The sequence below is a fragment of the Equus quagga genome, chromosome 16 (genome assembly GCF_021613505.1).
Source record: "Equus quagga isolate Etosha38 chromosome 16, UCLA_HA_Equagga_1.0, whole genome shotgun sequence".
In the NCBI taxonomy this organism is placed as follows: domain Eukaryota; kingdom Metazoa; phylum Chordata; class Mammalia; order Perissodactyla; family Equidae; genus Equus; species Equus quagga.
In genome coordinates this window covers 26,629,344-26,655,930 of record NC_060282.1, presented here as the reverse complement: position 1 = coordinate 26,655,930, position 26,587 = coordinate 26,629,344, and the positions used below count along the sequence as shown (strand labels likewise).

The following is a 26,587-nucleotide window of genomic DNA, read 5'->3' as shown; positions in this document are numbered from 1 at the left end:
TACGTCTTTTTCACTGTGTAGGGATGGCATACAATTAAATCATCCTGGATTTCTAACTTAAATTTAATTTTTTAAATATAAAGTTAGAAACTTCCCCAAATCCTCTGACCAAAATAGTAAATTTAGTATGAAAGTATGGAAACATCTTTATATAATCATATTAGTTTTTATGAATATATGGATAGTTATTCAGCATATTTTAAAGTATTCTTGTAACAGTATCATTTTCACTTTTACAAAAGAAGATTCTGAAGCGTCAAGGTCTCAAAGTTGTAATGAGATCAGTGTAGACACTAAATGTTTGGAATATTATTTTTCAACCACTTCAGACTGAAAAATAGAGTAATTTTTTTTACCTGGAAAACTGAACAGAGGGGCAAGTGTGAAATGGAGAAATCATATTTTATAAAACCAATTTGTTAATTTTCACAGGTCTTCTAGATTGAATTAATTTTGTTACTTTTTATTTAAGACAGTGGATGGACTAAAGAACTGGTTGAAAATCACACAACTGAATTATTGGCTAAAGATACTAAAATTTGTATATGGACTTTCCTCCCTCCCAGAAGTGGAACAAATTCAGGAATCCGTAACATTTATGTAGACACCAGCAGATGCACTCGCAATGCTTGGCCTGACAGGTCTTGCAGTTACGGTATGTTGTAAAATGTCAGGATTCTATGAAAAATGTGGAATTTCTATATTCTCTTTAGGGATTCTTATAACAGGCATAATGAAAGTCACCATATGGGAGAAGTTACCTTTGGTATGGTTCATAGATACTTTTAAACCTGTCTCAGACTTTAATTAAGTTTTAATCCTCATTTTCTGACAGCTTCAAATGAACTAACATTTTTATCTTTCATCCTACAGTTAAATATTAAGATCCACTCAATTCATTCATTCTCTTAGGCTCTTTTTAGTTTTGAAATATCATATTCTTTTGAATGGAAATGGTTTTCTGTTGTTTTGTTTAGAATTTCTGTTCTTTTTTCATAAATTAATTTTACCAAAGATAATTTCACTATAAAATGTAACATGAAAAATGATAACATTCAATTTTTTTTTTTTTTTAGGATGCCTAAGATGGCCCTGGTTTTCACATGGATGCCTTAGAGAATACGGAAATTAGGCAAAACTTATCAAACAATCTCAACAACAAAAATATACCTACAGGTTTATTAAAAAAATTCTTACTCAAAATAAACAAAGAAATTTTATATCACATATTTGTTTTATACTCAACATCAGAGATCACTTATATACACTATAATGCCTTTTAATATGAGCCTAACTGGGAAAGAAGCAACTGCAACCACAGTTAATGAATATCATTAGACTGAGGGCAGTGGAATATATTATTCCACTACAAACTTCATTAGTACAGTAAATAATTCCAAATAAAAAACTCAGAAAAATGCTATTACTTTAATAAGTAACTTTAATAGATAATATTTTCCTCATCCCTTTGATTTCAGATTATTATATTTTATCCAAGCTCATCACCAGAAGCCTTGGTATCACTACCTGGATTCTATTAAAAACAAGCATAGGTGGGCTTTGACAGGTGACTTTGATGCAGGGTTATGCTGCTAAGTTCATGGCTAGTGAAGACAGCAAAACACTCCTCATAACTCATCTATGCTCTATATTGCCCATACACCTTTCCAGATCCATTCCCCTCCTTGTTCTTTGTACAGAAGGTTGATCTGATAAGCTATTTCCTGCTACACAAATTGTGACATTGCAGTAGCAGCACTGGCATCACTGGGGGTTTGGTTAGAAAAGCAGACTATCAAACCCCACCCTGGACCTATTGAATTAGGATTTACAGTTTAACAAGATCCCCAGGTAACTCTTATGAACATTTTAATTTGTGAAGCACTAGATTCTATCAACAGACTCCCTTATTTTCTTGAAAATTCCAGCAGGAGGATGGAGGGAGGGAGGAAAGTAAGATGGGGATTATTCCACAAGGCACCTCACCATTGGGTTGACTGGAGTTGACTAGGACCCTTAACTGGTCACTATTCCTTTCATGCCAGACTGATACATATTTCTCTCTCTGTCCCAAAGGGTCGGGAATGGCAACAGCCTAGCTGCTACTATCCTAAGTTACAGCATGATCCCTTGTGGTTCCTTTATATCCAATCAGTTAGAAATAATCCTTTTGTAAGTAAGCCCTTCTTGAATTAACCCATGTTCCATTGTCTCCCAACAGACTCTGATGGATATACCACTGGTACATGGAAATGATTAGAGATTTGATTTTTCAGGTACTATATTAAACATCTCTTAATTTGTCCATGACTACTCTTATACTTCAAACAATAATATCTAAGTAGAAATAGGGGCAGCTGTTGCTCATCATTCTACCATTGGTTGCTTACTTGTTTCCTAGGGAATGTTTTAAAGATCTAGATCACACATGTATGCTCTTTTCTACCAATTATCACCCCAAGAAGCATAGTAAATTCACAAGGATAGAGATAAAAATAAAGTTAAGAGAGTTGGCTATATCGAAGTAAAACTGGCAAGAAAAAAATATGGGGCTATTAGAAACTTGAGATGAACTGAATGGTACACATTACTTAGGTATAACTTATATATGAGATCAATATGAATAGTGTTAAATAGAGCTGTATGTATCAGTTGTTTCCATTATTCTCTATCAATATTGCATTAAACTATACATTTTATTTCTAAGGAAATTAGCTACCTAAGAAATTTAAAACCCTATGCTGTTTTCTTAATTTGTTCAGGTATCTTTACCTTATGAGATTTTTATATAGCTAGTGCATATTTTCTTCTCATAGATGCTCCAGAAGGGGGCAGTATCATTTATTGGTTGTGTGTCTAAAGTACAGATTCTCTATGCCTACTGTCTTATTTAAGCCACAAAATACCCATTCAAAATGAGATTATTTGCCTCCTTTCTACAGATGTAAAAGTAGAGAAGGGCTAAGTAGATTGCCCAAGGTTATGCACACGTTAGTAAAATGCACTCATTTGTTTGACTCTGAAACTTCAATCCTAGCATCTACACCACCACCTGACTATGAATAATAGCATTCCATATATTCAACCAGAACTCCCAAGTATTTATCATGGAAAACCACATATAGATAGGATTAGTACATCATATTTTCATTTATTCTTTTTAATGTAAAGCTAATATAAAATTTTAAGCAGTCAACAATATGACTGTAAGCATGTTTTACTTTAGTACAGAGCAGACTTAGCTTCATTAACTGAATTTAATATTGAATAAAGACATTATTTACTGATAGTGCCAAGTATAATCCTACAGCTTGAAGAATTTTAATACTTTATTCTAAAAGTGTGAATAGATTAATACAAAAGATGTAGAAAAACCAACTGCTATATGAAATTCAAATCATCATGTAGTCTTTTTAGTAAAATCATCTTTGGCTCCATTCCTTTCTAATGGGAAGGTTCAGAAGACTTGATGAACTTTTTTTTTTTCCTTAATGTAAGCCTACTAAATCAGAGATTTCTACGCTCTCTGGGCTCTGGATAAAATCAATCTAGAAATTTCTATCACTTTAATCCCATTTGGTATTATGAAGAACTGCCATTTGAGGAATATTTTAAACAAAGACAAATCAACACCAACACTAAAAAGCAATAGTCCATGATGCAGAATTCAAATGACACAATTATGAAGAGAAAAATATTCTATGCAATGCACCCCAAACCTAACACCATGCTGTTCTGCCATATATGAAGGTTCTGCTCTTCCTAAAATTATAAAGCTTAATTGTGTGATTTCATTCTGTGCACAGCAGGGCAGCCATATGCTCTAGAAAACTACATGCAAGGGAAGCAGCTTGTTGCAAAAGTGGGTGAAAATGCCCTGAAATAATTCTGAACAAGATAAAAATGTCTCTAACATAGGATCATACTTCATACTCCAAAGGCAGAGGAGTCCACTTTGGCACCAGCTTTGAACACAAATAGAAAGTCTAGATCTTCAAAATATTTTAACAAGGAAAAAGATTTAAAAGTCACAAACATCACAATCACTGTGAACATCTCATTCACAGGTAAAATAATTAGCTCTGGTAACCATTTGGGGAAATCAGTTACACACAAACCCATTTTCATCTCCGATCTTTAAAGTTAAGCCTTCCTTTTCAATCAGTGCAGTACCTATTATCATCTTCCCTTGTTTGCCCATTCCATAAAAATTGAGATATAGTATGTTATTATAAAGAGTAACTTTCTAACATGCCTGATTAACAATTACTGGTGAGTATAACAATGAGACTGAAAATCTGAAAAAATAGCATTTATGAAGTAAGACCATTGTTATGAGATGATGGTTCCAGTTAATATGAAAAGATATATGCTTCCTAGGATCTACTCAAAGGAAAATAAAAACATTAGGTCCTTAGAAGTTCTTAAAATTTCTTCATAAGAATAAGTCAGAAGCATGGCTTGAGGGGGTACCATTGGATAAAAATGTTAAAATGATTACTTGCAGATTTGTCATTTATGAAGAAAATACATTTTCATTGCTTATTATTGTCATAAAAGTCCTCAGGGATTCAGAGTATTTTTATCTAATAACTTTTAAAAATGCATAAACCTGTTACCAAGTAAATTCTAACATTTTATTTTTTCTCTTCTTTCTGTCTTTTAGCAGTTTCAACAAAATGTAAAAGAAGTAGAAATATAAAAATATATTTACAGTTATGAAGAACATAGTTTTGACAATTTCACAAATGTGATGACATGTGGTAACGGAATAGAAAATAAGGATGATAGTCAAATAAATAATTATGCATTTAAATTATAAATTGGCACATTTCTGGACATGGATTTTTAAATTGCTACAAATATCAACATTGAACACAACTTTCCACAAAATAATATAATTAGGAAAAAATCAAGAGAACAATGAAACAACAACAAAAAAGACAAGATAAAGCATGCAATAGTCAAGATTTATATGCAGTTCACGCACCTAAATGTTAATAATCCCTATCTGTTACATATGTATTTACTCAACCAATATCAAAGTTTTTACATAAAAAATATTAATTGAATAAATGAAAGTATCTCACAAGAATCATATGTAACCAAAAAATTCTTTAAAAGTTATAAATTCTCCGTTTTTTTTATTATTCATGCTAAACAAGCATGAAAATCAATACATCAGTTAGTCTCATAAAGAAGGACCTGAGAATTCAATCAGGCAAATGCAATTTCACCATTTATATAAAATAGAAGATAATGTTTAATTATTTAATCACGAAAATTTTTGATCTGGAATTGATTTTGGAAAAAATCCATTTTTGTATCTTTCTTTCCACTATGTTTTGTTTCCGTCTATTGGTTGGCCTTTCAGAGATATGAAACAGGGTAAGTAAAGGGAAACTAAAACCTTACGTTTTTTCTTTCTCCTATTTGATAACACATTAAGTAAAATCACTTCAAGGTATAAAATTTAGGATAAAAGTTGAAAATAATAAATGAGTTAAAATTTGAATTGAGAACGCTTTCATCATTTATTCAAACATTCATTGATCTTTCCAGTAAAATCATAACTAATATAATCAAATGAGTCATTCTTACGTGTTGGCATAATTAATTATTGTCATTAAGATTAACCCAGAGAATCCATCTGCCCTAATATATCCCTTCCACTCATGAATTCCCACCATTAGAGTCATTCTTACAGAATTAAAGTTTAGCTTTTACTATATTATCTGACGTAGATTATCAGCATTGTGATTATTCTGGTGGAGAATAAGATCTCACAGAAAGTGGACAGAGAGCAGGTACTGTATGATATATATTGCTCTCTCCATGATAACTATCCTACCTAAGTTCTTGCTTTTCAGTGTATCAGCATAACCTGTAGTGTTGTAAGAAATGCAGAATCTCAGATCCCACCCCAAACCCAAGTCACAATCTGCATTTGAACACGACTGCCAGGTGATCTGAAGTTTGAGTAGCATGGTCTAAGACTCAGACTCCAAGTCTCTATCAACTGTTAATTGCACCTCTGTATACTTAACGAATTTGTCTTCCTGCTTCTACTTACTTAAAATTTCTTCTTTAATTTCTGGCTAAAATGAATTCTTTAAAAAAGTTACATTAGATAATATCACTTCTCTGCTAAAGCCCACTAATGGCTTCCTATCTCATTTAGATTAAAATAAAGCTCTTTACCTGGGCCTCAGATCCTACCTGGCCAGTTTCCCACCTTATCTCCACCACTCTCCTCCTTGTCCACTAAACTGCAGGCACACTGGGCTTTCTTTTTCTCAAGCAAAACTCAAGCTCCTTCTAGCCAGTTGTTTTCTCTGCCTAATATGCTTTCTCCTCTGATTAACATGGCTGTCTCCTTCTTGTTATTTAGGTCTCAGTTTAAATTTCATCTCTTCAAAGAGTCGTTTCCTGACCATCCAAACTAAGGTAGTCACCCATATATCACATACTTGTTTTAATTTTCTGCACAGCCCTTTCTACCTTCTGTTAGTTATTTGTTTGTTGTCCTTTTCTCCCCACATGAATATAAACTTAGTGATACAAGGTCTACTCAGTTTGTTCGGTGTTATACACTCAAGAACTGGCAGAAAGTTTGGCGTATAAATATTCAGTGAACAACTGCCGAAGAAAGAAACAAATAAGAAAGGAAAGCAGGAAGGAAAAAGAAAAGAAGGGAGAAAAGAAATACAATGAAAGGAAAAAAAGAAAGGAAAAATAAAGACACTCAGAAAGAAAATAAGGAAAGAAAGAAAGAGAGAGAGAAAAGAAAGAAAGAGAGTCTTGAAGAAAGTAAGTCCGTCATCTTGGACACTACCTGAAAGACAAGCTAGAGTTAGATCCTCAAATGGAGAGTTTTTGAAATTTAAGGACTGTCTGTAGGCACTGGGCCCTGGGAAAAATGTACATGTGGCTGAGTTCCCATTTACCAGCATCATGAGAGTGCCAATCTCTAACTTTCTTGATGGCAGCCTTGGAAACTTCCGTGCTTCATCATTGGTTATACAATTAGATAACCATAAAGATAAGTCCATGTCAACTCAAACATCAAGAGAAAACAGAAGATGATGATAAATACATTAATTAATATACAATATCTCTGGATAGATTCATAGACACTTAGGATTAGAAGGGACAGTAACAATAATATTATTGTGACACTCTTTGATGCTTCATGCTTTCTAAATACCCAATTTGTTTATCAAGCTATGCTTGAATATCTTATTAGTGATTTAGGAATTTACTGCTTCCTGAAGCATACAATCTATATTTGAAAATACTCAAAGTTAGAACAGTTTCTTTATAGCAAACTATTCTGTATCTTCCTGAGGTTCCATATACTAAGTTCTACAACCTATGCCAGAACAGGTTTGATCTCTCTCACATGTAACAACGTATCACACATTTGAGGACAGCTATAATTCATCCCCACTCATATAACATACTCATTCTGGAGTAATTCTCTTAGAATTGACCAATAATTTTTCTCTGTAGTCTCATTTTTATAACTTTTCCTTGAAAATAGAGACTATATCTTACACTTCTTTTGAATTCATTACATGCTTAGCACAGAGATAATATATTCAATAAAAACTGATACTTGATGGACATATATCAGTATCCATAAAGATCTAAGCAACCACCCATAAATGAACTTCCTCATTGTGATATTGTTTATGAAGATAAAAAAAATCTAAAGAACACGTTTTGGATTTACAAATTTATACTCTAGGAAAGCATTAATAGAATTTTTAAAAACAGTACTAGCTGCTTGCAAACTGTCAAAAAAATTTAAAATATATTTCACATGTGGCCAAATAGCCTATTAGTGAAAAGCATTTGGTAGGCACTCAAGAACTGTTACTTCCACACAATACAGTTTTTGTCATATTACAGTCCAGTTTTTTGAATAAAGTGACTACATATCATAGAATTTGACTTCTGAAATAAACTGGAAATTTAGTTTAGATATGTGTCTGACAGTATGCTGTTTTCCCTTTTTTCTTGAGCAACGTAAATGTTCCGATAATCTTACTTCAAAAAACTACTGCTTATGCTAAACATGAAAAAAATTCCTGCTTTTGTTTGGGTTAAAATTGCTGACCTGAAAATGAATAGTTTTATGCTGAATTAACCATTCTTACCTTAAAGCTGAAAACAATAAAGAGATCTATTTAAATATTGATGATTAAAATAGGTTTTCTTTTAAGCTTCTGTTTGGAGGGGGGGAAGTCTACATCATGTTTAATTTCAGTTAAACATAATTCCATGTCATTTTATAAACTAAACTAAAACCCTACTTGATCCTATTGATAGGATCATTAGCTATTAAACATACTATGAAAGAACTGACTACACTTTGTCAAAACAAACAGCAGCAACAGCTGTAAATGCTCGTAACATATATTTGACTCCACAAGATGTTATAGTCATCTAAGTTAAATTTCCACTAGGAAGAACAATAAAAGAGAGTTTATAATTATTATATACATATATGGGAACTTTTCCAGAAGAATATATTCACATTTTGTGCTTGAAAACAGCCACTACCAATCCTGCTCATTAACAGCTGACAGAACGTGTCTACATAGTGAAAAAAAAAGAGAGAGAGAAAGAAATGTCATTCTACTACAACATACAAGAAAAACAATATTAAAATAAACTGTATAGAGTAAAGTACATTTTAATGATTATTTTTAAAATGGTATGACTATAAACTTCTTGAGGAAGAAAGCTGAATTGTACATATAATCTATTTTATTTTAACTTTAATATCACCTAATAGAAGACTTTGTATACATTAGACCCTGATGAATCTTAAAGAAATGAAAGAATGAATGAATACTAGTCTAGCAATATAAAGACTGGGTTTTCATATGGCCTCTGCCAGACCACAATTTCCTCTATTAATGGTGTTGTGTTAGATGATCTGAAATATTCCATCTAATTCTAAAATATATAATTCTAGAAATACACGATACTTTACTGATAATTTTTAATCATATTGTTATGTAAGTCCTGACATTTTAAGTGAACTTTGAGTTGAGATCTCTTAGGGCTATAATATCAAACTATGGGGTTTAGAGATTATCGAAAAAAGTATTTTAAGTAAATATTAAGAAATAATTTCAAAAGAGATCTTACAGTTAAGGCAACAAATAAGTTAAGTGAAATTTAAAATATCACTAGATACGTTATCTAATTTTAAACATCTGGATATTTTGTAAACTAAAAACATCAACTGCTTTTAGGTTTATTTATATGAATGTAAATCCTCCTTTAGGCATAGTCGAACACTTTATTTATTTACTCAACATATTTCTATTCAGCACAAGTATCTACTCAAAGCATCTTCCATGTATCTTAGTGATATAAACACACTTTACTAGATTGAAACTTTTATTCATCTTTCAAGAATTAGTCCAAATACCCTCTGTGCAGCCTTCCTTGACTTTTACATTTTAGCGGTAGTCAGTTCCTCTACTTTACTTCAATAACATTTCAAAAACACTGCTGTGGCAGTTTTTCTCTTAATAAATTTGTAATTACTCTTCTTTTAAAAAGTTACATAGACTATTCGATGGTATAGCCTGCATTGTTCATTTTTATACCCTTACTATACAGTACAATGTCATGCACATAGCAAGAGTTAGAACATATTTGATAATAAAAATAATTAGTATTTGTTGAATACAAGTCAGCAACTGTACTAAATTTTTTCACACAACTACCTGTGAGACAGGTATTCTCAGTTACTAAAAAGTTGCAGCTTGCAGCTTGAGAGTTGAAGTTACTGCTCAAGATCACATAGCTAACAAGGGGCAGAGTCAGCCTAGTTCCCTGACCTCAAAACTAACCAGCAATCGTGGGCAATTTGGTTTTATCTTTCCATTGGGAGAAAATACCTAAGATTTTTTGGCACTTCCACCCAATACCGTGCTTAACTCTTGCAATAACTCTCATGTAATACTATGATACTATTTTACGGATATGGAAATTGAGCTCTAATAATTCATGTGACCTGCACATGGTCTCACACATAGAAAGTGGCAAACACAGACTAAAATCCAGTCAATAAAAACTGAATTTTCATTCTGAGGACTACTGGACACTAATACAGGAAACTGTGGTGTGGTGTTAATACATAGTTTAAAGAAGATCTAAATGAACATTATTAGTATTTTTCTATCTCTTTTACTTCTTTTAATTTCAATGTCAAAAGACTCCTTTTAAATGGAAAAAGTGGTAATGACTTTCTTGGACTGAAAACAGGTAAAAAGTGAAAAAATTATTTTAAGATATCTGAAATTAAATTACTGACATTTTACCAATAGTACAATAGAAAAGTTAATTGGATTAGTATCCTATAGAGAATTAAAAATATCTTTGATAAATAACCCAATTTTTTTCAGAATGTTCATTAATTGCACAGATGTTATTTATAATAAAGTAACTAGTCATATTGATTTAAGATTTAATTTATCACAAATTAACATAGATTTTGAGTCCATGCACACACAAGCATCAAGTACCAAATACTATGTGCAATTTCAGGGTCCATGTTTTATTTGTGTTCATGGTGATATTGACGTAAACTATAGGTACTTTAATTGCTACAGGTTATTGAGAATAGATAAATTAGGAATTAGTAATGATCAGAAGACATCTAAAAAAATGAGAGTTCAAGTGCAATGTGAATAGAGAAAAATGTTTAAAAATACTGATTTATCACATAGTGCAAAATAGTATGGACTTGTAGGCATCAAAAGAACTTATGCTATCACATACATGCTTTGCTTTAGGTTTTTTTTTGAAGCCTTTTTCTTTTTTTTTTTTGAGGAAGATTAGCCCTGAGCTAACTGCTGCCAATCCTCCTCTTTTTGCTGAGGAAGACTGGCCCTGAGCTAACATCCATGCCCACGTTCCTCTGCTTTATATGTGGGATGCCTACCACAGCATAGCTTGCCAAGCGGTGTCATGTCTGCACGCGGGATCCCAACCAACAAACCCCAGGCCGCCGAGAAGCAGAACGTGCACTTAACTGCTGCGCCACCGGGCGAGCCCCTAGATGTTAATTAATTTCAGCAAAATAATATCCATTGCATTACATTAGTATTTATTCATATGAAAATCATTGACTTTATAGTCTTCTTATGTTTAACTATAAATCTCCTTTGATTTCATAAATGTATAAGAGCTATAAGCAAGGCATTTATATCTAGTTTTATGTTGTGAATTTTGAAGTGGTCATATAAGAAAGGCAATATATTATTGTGAGTTCATGAGAATATTGTTGGCTTTAAAAGAAATTAAAAACACCAGCCTTTTCATAACTGTGATAAAATGAAGTAGTTGTCTTTAATACTGAAATATACAGATATTTGGTTATGTTGAAGAATATAACTGTAAGCCTTTAAATAATTTAGGTGAATTTTCTAGCTAGTGAAATTGTAAATATTTATTCACTAGTTTGGCAAATATTACCTAACTATGTCTATGGGTCGGAAGCTATTCTAGGCACCAGGAATGCAGCCTGAAAAAGATTCATCCACTTCTTACCCTCAGAAAATTTAAAGGACAATCACAGGCCTAGTAATCACTAGCACAGGAAAAGTGTAAGGGACAATGGTGAGTTATGACAAGAAAACCTAAGCTACCTGGAGGTGACAATTTAAGATAAAACTTGGACAGGAAGTTACAATGAAGAAGGAATAGTTCATGAGAGTAGCTTGAGGTAGAAAGAACATGGTGTGTTTGACAAACTAAAAGAAATTATGTTTGGCGAAAAAAACAGAAAGTGATTGTGAGAGTCTCACGACATGAAATTTGGAGATATGGGAAAAAGCCAGACCATGGAGGTGCCCATAGGTATCACCAAGTCTTGGTTTTATTCCTAAGGTCGATGGGAAATCACTGGAAGCTTTAAAGCAGTGAAGTTATGTGATCACATCTTCATTTTTAAAAGGTGATTCATTTTAAACATTGCGGAGAATGGAATAGAAGAACAGGAATTAATAGTTTTGTATTATGTCTATTGACTCATTTAAAATGTCAATTAAATGACTTACTGTCTGCATATATTCTAGACCTCCTTTAGCACTCTGATCAGTCATGAGCTTTACAAAATCTTCCTTGTACCATGAGGATGGGTTTCTCTATGTCCTCCTCTCTATCTCAATCTCGTGAAAAAAGGGGTTATGAATGATTTATCTTTATTTCTGATAGAAAAGAGCCTGATACTCAGTAGGCATTTCAGGCATGTTGGCTGAACTGGAATTATTTTTAAAAAGAGTATTGCTTTGCTGGCAGCCAATTCCAATTGAGAAATTTGGTCCTGCTATGACTTTAAAGACTGTTTTATGCCTGAAGATACAGCTATATACTCAGGGTTTTTAAAAACATTAATAGACATAGGATAATAGGCTTCCTTTACTTCTAGCATTGATAGGGGTTTTTGCCAAAAATGTTAGTAGTTTGTGTCTGAAATACAATAGAAAACTAGCCAGCTGAAATCGACTAAAATAGTAGTAGGTTATTGAAGAGTCAGAAGGTCCAATTTTAATTAAAATAGAGATTTGATAAAAGAATAAGTCACTAAAAACGATGCATATAACATTCAAAATGTTTTCCAGACACATAATTTAAATATCAATAACAATATTCGGAAATAAATATTTATTTCCGAAGTACATGAAATCATTAAATGAATATTATATTCATAAACTCTATTATGGAAAGAATATGAGGAAAGATGAAACAGGTATTAGGGTATTAGCTCTAAAATAGCATTGGGAGATTATGACAACAACTGAGAAAATTTGAGCACTGATTTGGAATTTACCAAGGAAGTAATCTTGATGCTTAATTGAAATTTACTTGAATGTCCTTCAAAATTTTAGATTGAGAAATTTTTAAATCGTTTTATTTAATTAATAATTGACAACTACGTTTTCTCTTTTCAAACTGAATTATTTTTCCTAGTTCTACAAAATATTAATTTGTAGTTCCAGAGTTCCTCAAATCAATTGGTAGTAAACTTTGGCTAAAGCGGTATTTGTATTATTAGTTGAGTTCTATAATAAACAGATGTCTGAAAATTACCCACCTACTATTCAATGGGTGATGAAATGATTACAGGGGAGTTTTTCACTATTAGTTAGCTCACAGAATTTTCTAAAGAGAGTGAAAAAAACTAAAGAGATGTGGCTTTTTCCTTAATCAATAGTTTAGTAATATTTACACATTTTTATTTACTGCTACTAAAAAAAATAGTCTACTTGATTAAGCAAATCAAATTTTATTATGATCTTTAATAGTCTTATGAGGAGAAATATTCATGGTAGAAAAGAGAATAGAGAAGCAAGGTGATTTGACTTAATCCTTTAAAGGACACTGCTAAATCTTAAAAATTCATTTTAGAATGCTTCTTACTAAAGATAATTAAGGTAAGTACTTTCAGCATGAATTCTAATGAAAGTAAGCTTCTGAGATATTTCTGTATGATTTTCAATCAACTTATTTTTTCCTTAGTGTGAGCTAAGCATTGAATGGTTTTCCATTACTTATATCATGCTCTGCATAAATCATGCCTAACTACACTACATAAAGTATAGCCAGTCTAGAGAATTTATGATGATGAATTAGAAATAGAGTGGGGGTAGATATTTTGTACTTGAAATATGTTCAATTAATGAATATTTTCACTGATGCATATACTGATATTTATGATTCCCTTTGACACTACACTGATTTTTTCCTAAACTGTTTGATGAACCCTGCTACCAAGAAAAAGGAAAATATGCTTGCTATATTTCCTAATTTTATAAAAGGCAGGCTTATATTAATTGACTGGAAAATTATCATTATGATTTGGCTTTGTGCTATTTTTTCTCTAAAAATTAAATTAGGAAGTTAAGGAATATTTAATTTTGAGCCATAATCTCAATGAATAGATGTTACCTTTTCAAAAAGAGAAATTTGTTCTCAATATAATCATATGGGTCAGGCATAGGTAAATTAGAAATAGAAGAGTAAGCTATATAAAACAATCACCAGACATAATGTTTCTATTTTTCCCAATCAGATGATCTGTTTTCTCAATCATTAGTTAGCACTTGTGTAACAAAAATCTCATGCAAATACTGGAAATTACTACGAAATCAATATGTAAATATGTGCAGTTATTAATAGAAATTGGCTATTTTATTTTCATGTTATCTCAACATCGTAACTGGGATATAATAAACAATAGATATTTAATACTTGTTTTTTTTTTATCCCTTTTATGCACTCTTCTCTTTCTATTTTTACCCCCTCCTCCCTCCAACATTTGCATTGCACTTTGACTTGGTTTTTATTTTAATTTTTGTGCTTTCAAATTATTCACGTTTTGCCTGTTACTATCTCTATTTTTCAACTGCTTTGAACTCTTTCTTTCACTTCCTACATCTTGGCTCTCTTTTGGCTCATTCTCTAATTAGAATCATTACCAAAACATAGCTTTGGCTGTAACTAAATGAGCACAAGAAAATAACATCCAATACCTCTATGAGTAACAACTGCAAGCTCTTTAGTTCTTTCTATCTGTTCAGCATTTCTTGGTCTTCTCCTTGTACTTTGTGTATCTGCTTCGTGAGGAGAGAGCCCGTCCTTGGACGTGTTGGGGTCCAGACCTGAATTTCTGAGATTCGTAACTTGCACTCGCTGTTCCTCGGAAAGTCTATGGATGGTGACAGCTGTAACACTGGATACAGTAACATCTGCAGATGTGCTAGCAACAGCAATAGCACCAGTGGTAGTCCTGTTATGCTCCTCTAACTCACCAGTGGAGGTAGTGTGGGTCAATGTAGAAGAACCTGTGGGACACAGTAGCACTAGATGCTAACTTTTTCTTTTAAATTTTGTTTTTTTTTTCTGATAAGTTTAATAAATTATATTCCCTTCTATTACCTTAAGGATAATCAACATGAAGAGGCAAAACACAAACACACCACTGAAATGTGAAGTAACCAGATCTGATGGTTGGTTTGTATCAATCAACCAATAATAGATATTACACACAAATACACCACATTTTAACTCTAACACATTAGTGGGCAAAAGGTGAAATTGTAAACCCTTATGGGGTCTTGAATCAATTTTCTTTGTTATTTATCTACAGATGAATTTTAGCAACAAATGCCTGGCAAGTGAAAAGTTTTCACAGAATGGGTAACTATGTAACCACACTTTTCTCAAAAGTATGCTTTGAATAGTCTGTGCCATATCTCATCATAATTTCTGGGAAAAATATCAAAATTTCTATTTTCAAGACAAGCAAGTGAAGAAAGGAGAATTTAAAATCAAAGCCAAAATGAAAACAAAATGATTTTACAAAAATGAAACTCTGAAATAACTACTCTATGTAAATGTCTATCTTAACCTCATTTGTCAGAAAGCAACCAACATGACAAAATATTCAATGTCCTAAACTATATATACTTTAGAATTTACTGCGTTGTTCTTGGAAGTTGGGTGATATTTTTCACTATTTTAGAGTAAAATTTGAGATTAACCAATTTTCAACTAATTAAACAAATCATTTTATTTAGAAATGACTGAAAATTATTAGCACGGAACTTTTATTCATACAAAACTAGGTTTAAAATATGGTTGAGAATTTCCAAATATCTCACAAGCATTTCATGGTATATATCTCTCCACATTCTTGACATTGTTAAAGTTTCACGATAACTTAAAAATGTTTTAAAGGTGCTAAATTAGGGTCTTCTTTATACTTTCACTTAAATTTTTCACAAGATTGTCCTTGGTTGTACATAATTCTCATATAATGAAAAAAAAAGTAACCTTATAATAGATACATGAAACTGAATGAAGATATATTTAAAAGAATTTTGACAGTTAAAATGCTTAATAAGAAAAAAATTATTGAATTTTGGAAGTACAGCTACTAATTAGGAATAATAGTCAGGTGCTACTTAGAAAACTTCTGAATATTTTTTAAAGCCAACGAGTGGTATACATTTTCATATACTTGCCTTCTCAATAAACTGCATTTCAAACTTCTGTCCATAATGTATAATCAGATATTTTAGACAAAAACACATATGGATCTTTTAACCATCCTGCAAGAGGAAAGTAGTTATATCCTTTAACGTGGTTTGACATGCTCTGTTTTAATTTTTTTTTTCCTGCTGTACTGTAGGCAGATGATTATTAGGACTAGTAACTCTGGCTTCTGCTTTAAAGTCAAAAAAGAAGTTAAACCTGGAGCCCCTCCTTCATAAGCAAGCAAAGAAGCACATGTCTGCTACTAATTCTTCCAGCCTGAGTTGTCATATTTTGTTTTAATTTGACTTAGAAATTCCAAAGAATTAAATGATGATTATATTTTGAGAGCTCCAGGGGTAAATGAAGTGTCATTATCAGATTATTTTAAAGACTTTTAATATATTTTGAAGCATCAATCAGAAAAAAAATTGCTACTGAATATTTATCCAAGTTATTTTGTGAAAATTTGCCAGTAATACTAAGCCGATATTTGGTAAGCGTTTTCTTTAATCATGTGGTTAAGCAATAACTACGTTTATACTACTAACATTCAGTAATTGACCTCACAGCAAATCGGACATCTTGGCTGTCCATGTGCTCATTACTACAAAAACAATACCTGATCCATATTATTCTCCTGGGGAATTTAATTGCACCTTCCATTTTTGAAAGGAAGTATGAAATCAGGATGAAAAACTAATACTTTAAAATTTTTCAAAACTTTATCCTAATTTCCAGGTTTTCAGGATTACTTTAAAGAAGGAAACCATTTAACTATAAACATAGGTTGCTAGATATAATTGAAAAGCATAAAAACATGGAATTTGGACTCTTGTCTCAAATCTAAGTGTTCCTACTTTTAACAATGGAGTAAATTGAGTAGCTATTTGTTATATTCCATCACTGAGGTCATTACAATTAATCTCAAAAGATCTTTTGGGGGCTGGCCCAGTGGCGCAGCAGTTAAGTTCCCACCTTCTGCTTCTCGGCGGCCCAGGGTTCGCCGGTTCCGATCCCGGGTGTGGACATGGCACCATGTGGCAAAAGCCATGCTGTTTTAGGCATCCCACGTATAAAGTAGAGGAAGATGGGCAAGTGTGGAGGAAGATGGGCAAGTGGAGGAAGATGGGCATGGATGTTAGGTTAGGGCCAGTCTTCCTCAGCAAAAAGAGGAAGATTAGCAGTAGTTAGCTCAGGGATGATCTTCCTCAAAAAAAAAAAAAAGATCTTTTGTATTTGGGTCAATGATTCTGGGGTAATTCTTGGGAATGTGTCTATGTTGCTTCTGTAACTAATCTTCAAGACCTACAGACCAATTCCAAACACCTATTTTCTTGAAGACTCCAGAGGATAAATATAGTTCCTGAACAAATTTGAGAGTTAGAATTGATCTTTGGTAGCATTTGACCCAGGACTTGCTAGCAATCTCAACCTTAAAATCTTCAGTAACAGAGGCCTACTTCTGGCTAATGGTGGTGTTGATTCAATACTATTCTCTTAAATGCAGAAAAGGGGAAAATGTTTGAATGAAGCATTGAAAAATCCATTTCTTTAATAAGCACAGTCTATTTTACCAGATATTTTACTAACCAGTTATTACGTTTTACTTATATTTTATGTTCATATTCTTTCCACCTCATACTAGAACGCAAGCTCCATGAAGGCTGAGACTTGTATTTTCTATTCACTGCTGAATTATGAACATCTAGAACAGTGCCTGGTACATAGTAGATGCTCAAGAAATATTCCTCAAAAGAAAGAACAAACGAATGAATCAATTTAATAATAATGCTAAAATAATATTAACAATAACAAAGAGGAGAGATTTTACAAAAGAAATATGATTATAATTTTCATCATGGCAATGTTGTACTTCAAGCAGTAATTCCAAAGGAAGGAAAAATTGATACTTTTGTTTTTAACTTTCAAAAACATTACTTTGAAAAAGTGTGGAATTTGAAGATTTATTTGCATAAGAAAGAGTTACTTGAAGATTTTTCTCATCATTCCCAAAACAGGAAAATTTACAGTGTTAGTGTGAAATGGATTTACCTAGATATGCTTGATATATATAGTAGAACCATAAAGAAGTAACACTGATTTCCCTTAGAAGGCAATAAAATCATTCATGACATATAGTTATATCATGTATTGTATAATCATTTTATTTAAAATGTAGACCAACTTAGAATACTGATTTTGGTACCACTTTAAATTGGCAGTGTGTGAAACACAGATTTTTTAAATTGTCAAAATGTACCATTTAACAGTTTAAAAACACTCAACATTTTTGCATACATAACTGTTTTATGAAGTAATCGCAAGTGTTGGAAAAAGCCTTAGGACTATGTATAGCAAAAACCCAATATCAAATATATAATATACCTAATCAAATATTAAAATATAATATTTTACTTTCTCTTAAAAAATTTAAATATGCTACACGAATGTGTAAACATCATCTTTAATAGCACAGTATTAAATGCAAATGTTACAATACATACAACCCATACTAAGGAATAAAATGTACATTCAGAAAAATTCATTCTTCGTTTGAAATCAAATCATGTTTACAAGATGTAGCTTATCACACTTAGATTATCCTGTCATTAAATTGTTTAAGATATATTTAAAAATTAGATGTTTACAATATAAACACGTCTATAATATAATTTTATTTATATTCTTTAACAAAAAATTTCCCAACGTAACAAAAATAAAATGAAATGATCACATATATAAGCATGCTTCTATAAATCATAACTATATGTCATCTTTGGAATTATGATAATGGAAAATGGCAAAAGTTACATGTGTAAATTGGCAAATTTATTTAATAGTAATCCTCAGAATATTAAATTTGGATTTTATTATGTATTATAGCAAAGATTACGTATCTGAAGTCTTTTTAATTTCAACAATATATCTGCAAGAAACTAAGAATAATTCATGAAGTCATTTAAAAAGTGTACCAAATAAAAACTCATCTCATAATTGAATTTGAATTTCTTTTGGATTAAATTTTTGTGTTTTTTTGAGGAAGATTAGCCCTGAGCTAACATCCACCACCAATTCTCCTCTTTTTGCTGAGGAAGATTGGTCCTGAGCTAACATCCATGCCCATTTTCCTCTATTTTATATGTGGGATACCTGCCGCAGCATGGCTTGATAAGCGGTGTGTAGGTCAAGGCCCAGGATCTGAACCAGTGAACTCCAGGCCGCTAAAGTGGAGAGTGCCAACTTAACCACAATGCCTTGGGGATGTCCCCTCAATTAGATTTTTTATCTTAGAGATTTTATAAAAAATTGTATGCTATGTTGCTTTGTAATTATTGCCTAATTCATTACAGAAGTAAAGAACAGAATACATTGCTAGAGATATGAGTAAATGGCCCAATATGTATACAATTATATAAGTACATGTTAAAGATAATTGCATATTCAAAGAAGTAATTTTTAGATATTTATGTTTGGCATATTATTTTATATTAAAAAACATATATTCTGTTCCATTAATTTTAGTATTTCAAATGAGACATTTGTTTAATTAACAAAGTTTAATTAACACAATAATTCTAAGTGAAAAATTCTGTGGCATTATGATATATAATGAAGAAAAATGCAATGAACATATTTAACGTGAAAACATGCAAAAGAAAAAATATACAAAATAACAGCAAAATAAAATCTAAATACAACTAATGCAACAATTCTATTTGAGCGATCATTTAGATATTCTATAAATTTTAGCCTATTTAATACTTTAATTTGTATGTTGTATTTCTTCTTTTATTCAATATGACTTAGGTGGAACTTATAGGAACAGGTCAATAAGAGAGGACTCTTGAAAACTAATTGAAGTATGAGTATGGATAAGGCGAAACAAAGCCACTGCTTCGTTGCATGTTAATGTTGCAATTTTCAGGAAACATATTTCAGTTGGAAAAATAAGTTAAGTATTTTGCATTTTAAATATTACTAATTCAAGTATCCTAAAATCTGAGGGACTTAGTACTTAGTAGTATAAATTGGTGGATGTATGTGTACTATGAATATTCAAAGTAGTGAACAGATGGGTAAACTGAAATAGAAAGTAGCCCTTAAAGTAGAGAATAAATATAAATGATCTATCTTTGATTAATTGTTACTTAATATAAAGTTTGTCTCTCTGACTAGAATTTTAAGTGAACAAATAATGAAAAAATTAGTTTGTAACTTAGTTTTAAAGAGTAGGTCTATACTGGTCTTATACAGTTTTGATTTTAAATTAAAATCCTGCATTTACCTTGAAACCGCACAAGATTATGATCTTAAAATATTAATTAAATGAATATAAGATACTCTTGATTATAAGATGCATCTCCAAGAAAGAAAACATTCTGCCAATTAAACTGTGACATGACAATGCAAAAATGCTGTCACCTGCATCCAGATGTCTGAGGTGTTAAAATGTGAAGTTGGTTTTAGTAGAGTAAAAAAAAAAAAATCAGTAATTTAAGTAACAAAGTTTTTTATAATCGTAAGCTCAATTAATTAGGTGTGTATTAATTTAAAAATAGAACTGAGAATTTAAATATAACCTGTCTTTCTGAATTGACTGACATATTGATATCTGTTTATGTTTCTATTTACATTACATATTTCAATTTAAATTTCTAAGCATTAAATGGGAAACCAGTATTAAGTTTTGCAAGTGAATTTGTTATTATCAAGTATAAGTAATCTTACTGATTTAATATGCAGTGAAAGAATACACATTTGCAATCTAAGCTGAAAGTGATGATAGCAGGATCTAATGATACATCTACTAAGTCCACTTACTATGATTAAATAACCGATTACAAAATGAATATTCAACAAAATATGTATTTTCAAGTTGTTTACATGCAAGACAAAACCTCATATTCTGAATTGTCTAAAATTATGATAAGCCCATATGCCAAACGAGCATAAGTATCTTTATCTAAATAAAACATAAAAAATATCAAAAGCTTTAGAAAGCATATGGAGAGTGCTGTGTTAGTCAACTACAACAAAACTACATATGTATTATGTATATAGTAAATATATGTGTTATATAGTATATATGCTATATAATGTTATAAATGTATGTGCTATACTAAATATCATCAGTTTTGTCATAAAAATGTGAGAGAATAGACATCTCCTTTCTTAGCACTAAAAATAGAGTAACTGCATGCTAGGGAAAAGTTTCTTTAAGTAGAAGGTTGTAAGAATTTTGAAGATATTCTCTCTTAAAGGACCATTTCCTGCTTTACCTAGTTGATTAAAATGAAGTTGCAGAATCAAGCTTCAGCATCTTATCACTCTTTTTGATACATTTTGGAAGTCTAGACTATGAGTAGTGGTGGATCCTAGGTGTCATTTTTTATTTTAATGTGCACAACCACAAACACACACACCACTCACAGGAATAAATATCCACAAAATGCAAACTGAAGTCCTTCTTGTGTAACTAAGCATAATGTTCTTCCATAAAGTCATAGTACTGACAAAACTTGAAGACCCAGGTTTTGAAATAAGATTCGTGGCATCCTTGTCACATTTCATAAGAGTAAGAAAAAGAAATAGAATGCCCCTCCACACCTTTCTAAAACCATCTCCTAGAATTCTGCATTTTTAGACCTCTTTCCTGTAGCAGCTCTTACCGTTTAGCTAAAGTAGAAGCATTTGTCATTCTGGGTTTCCCCTAAACAAATAAAATGTGGTTTAACACACACTTGTTCAATTTCCTTCCACACGAAGTCTTGTGGAATAGCTGCCAGTTCTCAGGGAAGATTAAAAGGTGATAATAGGAAAAAGGGATACCAAATAGTTCTTATTCCAAAGTGTTATAACGGGAACTCTTTCATTTTCAGAGCCTTGCTGTCTATGATAATCAATATGTAGCAATAACTTTTTGAAAATAGAGATCATGTCTTATACATGTGTATCCCCTACTCCCCCTTGAAAGTTTAATAAATATATGAGGGAAGAAAGAATGTGGCTAAATGTACTATTCTCTCTTTTCTCAAAAATATAAACATTTTATTGTATCTTTAAGATTTATTGAGTGTTAAATGTACTTTCAAGGATATAAATATAAGTAAGAAATTGGACCTGTCCAGATATGTTCAAACAACAGAAAAACACATAATTATAATATGATTGCAATTTATATTGCATGTTCTAGAATAGAAGCAAAGAACAGAGAGGAAGAAACATCTAAGAACATAAAAATCACTACTTCATTAGTGTTTTCTCAAATGAGGGTAGCATTTCTCTTTTCTTCCTTTCTCCAGCACACTTTCCCCCCAAAAAATAATTCATAATGACGATATTTGGTAATGTGAAGGAGAAGCAGAAGAAGTAAGGGAAAGGAACTTTGAGGTTATCCCTTCTATCAATCATGGCTAAAAGGAAAAATAAGGGAAGGCTTTATGCTGATCTAGCCCATCATGTCCCCGAGTCCTGCTTACCTTAACAACCTGACTGTATGAATGTTTATCCTCTAATTCCTTCTATAATGGTCTTCTAGCTTGGGGAGGCTCAGTTGTTCATTATTTTTCATTAATTGTATGTGCGCCTCTTTTTTTAAAGCCTAAAGTATACATAATACTGGTTTCATATATGTGATATGATTTAAGGGAACCAAGGAGTTACCTTTATCCCCACATTTTTCTCTCTGTGTACAGAGATGCTACTAAAAAGATGCTCTTTAGGATTAGGTATTGGCTTCTCAAGATTGTTCTCTTAGAATCAGACAAATATCTTTCTGGTTGAGCAAATAAATATACTGGAGTAATTGCTTAACTATTTAGTTTAAGTTAGTTTATTGTAAAGTTTTCCTCTCCTCAAAAAATAACAGGGGCAGTTTGAGAAATACATGTTTTGGTGAAGAGTATGAAGATGGCAGTAAGATCACTGAACACTCGTTGTTGAGGCATTTATCATAAGCTGATATCTGATCCCACGACTGTTATATGATTGGAAGAACTGGGTTCATTATTAGCAGAAGGGGTATAAGGGAGGCATGCATGGGTAGGAAAGGGTGACATTACGGAGGAAAGACTATTGTAGTGTTGACTGTAGAAAAGTTGCTGAGCAACCGGTGAATATCTGCATAAACATGCTGAAGTAGAGCAGCCTAATAAGAAACTCAAGCCAAAAAAGGTCTTATTTTCCTGCATCATACATTCTGTAAAACACTTTTTATTCTATAGAAGCTAATTAATTAGTAGAAGGAGTGATTTGCTTAAAAAATAAGTATCATTCTTGGCTTAGAAAAGTAGCATGTTAGAGGAAAAAAAAAAAACCTTCAGAAATTGTAAGAACCTATAAAGCTTATCATGGAAAGCCTACCATTAACTGGGAAGGCAACTATATTATACATTACAGACTGGGTTTTTACATATAATTATATGTTGGGATATTTGAAATACATATTTCCATATTGAAAGGTAAACCATTATATTTCTTCATATAATTACTCTGCCAAGTTCCTTTCTTATAAAGAATACATATTATTTCAAGACAATAAGTAAAAAGACTGTCTTTTAATGCCATCAATAAAACAAAGGTACAAATACTATAACAATTACAGCTGAGATTTACATTTATATTTGGCCTCAGATATGTTTTGGTTTTTAGTTCATTTATAGAAATAGATGATATTAAAATTTAGGAATAATGTGGAGACCTGACCAAGGAGGATCTCAAAACCCATCTATTTTAACATTGTGACATCTGGCCAACTCTCTTTGACACTCTCTAATCTAGGAGTAGAGAGTTTGATCCTCTGGGTGATACAAATCAGAAGGTTAATTAGAGCTCCCTTCAGTCAAATCTTCCCTGGGGAAGAGACACATAAGTTTGTGTTTTAAATACAAAGAAATTGCATCTTATTTAGAGCAGAAACTACTTGGTAAGGCAGGAAAAATAAGAATGAAATACGAACAAAGAGATTCAGCAAAGGACTTGTGCTTTTACATCTTTGCAGATATTGAAAAAAGAAACCTCATCTTGCATTCATTCCAGAGAAAGCAAATGTTATTTGCTTAGTGAATTTTTCCATTCCCCATCCTTTCTGCACCAAGGAAAGTGAGGACTTTTGCTTTTTCTATGTTTAGTAGAATTTTAAAAATCTGACTACAAAACTTATTACTTTCCATTGTCCCTCTCCTTCCTCTTTTTTATTTCAATCACATGAATTAAATGACTACTATGCATCAAGTACAAACACACACACACACGCACACATCTATATACGTATATAACTAGATACAGATACAGATATAGATATCTATCTTTGTCTTGCAAGTAAACAGTTATGAATTTAAAAAATCAGACCCATGTTATATGTTTGATGAAGGATACACAGAGAACTACGAAAACAGCTAGAAAGCCATTAGCTATGCTTCCAAAATGGGAAAGATCTTCTGGTGGAAGAGACATTGCAATTGAGCTTAAACAATGAACAGGTTTTGCCTGATGCATGAGAAGTAAAAGAACATCCTAGTCAGAGAAAATAGCTTAAAAAAAGGCGTGGCAGGGGAAAAGGCAAGACATGTTCATGGAATTGCAAATTATTTGTCATAGCAGGAATGAAGAGAGAGCAATAGGAGATTTGGAAGGCAGGGACCAATGCTTGAAGAGCCAAGAAATTTTAACTGAGCTTGAGAAGATGAGGTATCACTGAAGGATATTTAGCAGGAGTTTGATATGACAAGATTGTCATTTTAGAAATATTGAAATTTTTGTAATGTGGAGACAGTATTAGAGATATAAGGACTTAAGGCAGGGCTAACATTTAACTGACTCAACTACATGACTATGAGAACCTTGAAATAAGGTTGCTAGATCTAGCAAATAAAACTATAGAGCACTCAGTTAAATTTTAATGTCAGATAACATTTTTTTCTCTAAGTATATCTTGTGCAGTACTCAAGACACATTTATAATGAAAAATTATCCATCATTTATGTGACGTTCAAATTCAACCAGGCATCCTGGATATTATCTGAAACACTACTTTGAAAGTAATTCAGACTTAGAGACTCTGAAAATTTTCTGCCTACCAAGCAAGTAAAAACTATTAACAAATATTGATCCCTTTAATCTAAGTGTGCTTTGATAGATCCTGTTAAAACTTATGGAAAGACAGAGAGTAGGCATGATGACATCACAAGAACATCTAGACAAAACTCATACAAGCTTTTATTTTTAATGACATGAGAAATAAAAAGAAGACAAGTTGAATGAGGTGTGCTAGGGCCTTTCATGCCATGTGTATTTAAATCCTACAGCTTTCTTTTTAGTATTAAAAACAGCTTATATCCTAGTTTAGCCCTTTATTCATTATAAAACATTATGTTCTATACTTGAGGAAGAAAACACATATTGAGAATTAAATCTATCGATGACACACCAAAAAATGCCAGCTTTTTTTAACAGTGCCTCGATCCGTAGAAACCTGAATTGAAGATACTTCCAGCACGACTTTATTGGTCTTTGAATTGTATCCAAATACTAGAAATGGCAACAAAGATTGAACAGTTACCATTCTCAAATTATCAAGTAAGTTTTTTTGACCTATTGGTCTTTTTCCATCCTTGTTTTTCCAGATGATAGAAAATATAAAATGGAAAGTAGAAAATTCAGTTCTCTCTCTCTCTCTCATGCTTTTATTTAGATAGATAGACAGACAGACAGACAGAATATACATATTCTCAAATATATGAGAAGAGAGAGAGACTTATAGATAGAGACCATATACACATATACATATGGGAGGGCGAAGAGAGAAAGAGAGAGAGAGAAACTAAATATATATATATAATATATATAATAAAAAAATCTCTGGATTCTGAAAGGCTTTTTTGAGTAAGAATGTTCTATTTGATCAAGATCATATGCATTTTAATTGGTTGACTTTCTGTTGAAAAGGATTAATTAAAGCAAAAGAAGTTTTCTAAATCATTAAAGCGGTTTTAAATATCTGAAAATTTTATATCTACCCAGATGATTTTGGTATATTCCAACTACAGGTAATAATATGAACAGCCAATCATTTTTCTGAATTATACTTTTAACTTTTATAAGGGTGATGGACGCTTGCTGCTCTCATCTGTGGGCTGGTGTCTTTCTATCTCCCCAAATTTCTGAATACGGGTGAAAAAGACACTTTAAATTTATTTGGCATTCCAATATGCTTACTTGAAATGAGTAGAACTATGAAATGAACAGAACTATTTAAAGAAACATGTTATAAAGAGCAACTAGCATTTACTGAGCACTTGTTATATTCTCAACACAGTCCTGATTCATTCATTTCATCCTCAAAGGTACCTAGGAGCTGAGGATATTAAAGCTTAGAGCTGCTTCAAACATACACTGATTCACTTTGCTAGTAAGTGGAAAAGCTAGGATTTGGACCCAAACTGCATAATCCCAAAACCACAATCCTAACTCCTGTGAAATGAGTACACCTCTACTTAGCCTCCCCAGTACAATACAGAAT

General features: G+C 31.9%; 1 protein-coding gene across 1 annotated transcript in view; it reads right to left on the bottom strand.

Moving 5' to 3' along the window:
* The window catches only part of CSMD3 (CUB and Sushi multiple domains 3), a 1,175,747-nt gene that overhangs the window by 695,753 nt on the left and 453,407 nt on the right, over positions 1-26,587 (bottom strand). Inside the window, exon 7 of the mRNA XM_046642300.1 lies at positions 14,562-14,873. Coding sequence (XP_046498256.1) covers positions 14,562-14,873 — 312 coding nt within the window. The remainder of the gene's footprint in view (positions 1-14,561; positions 14,874-26,587) is intronic.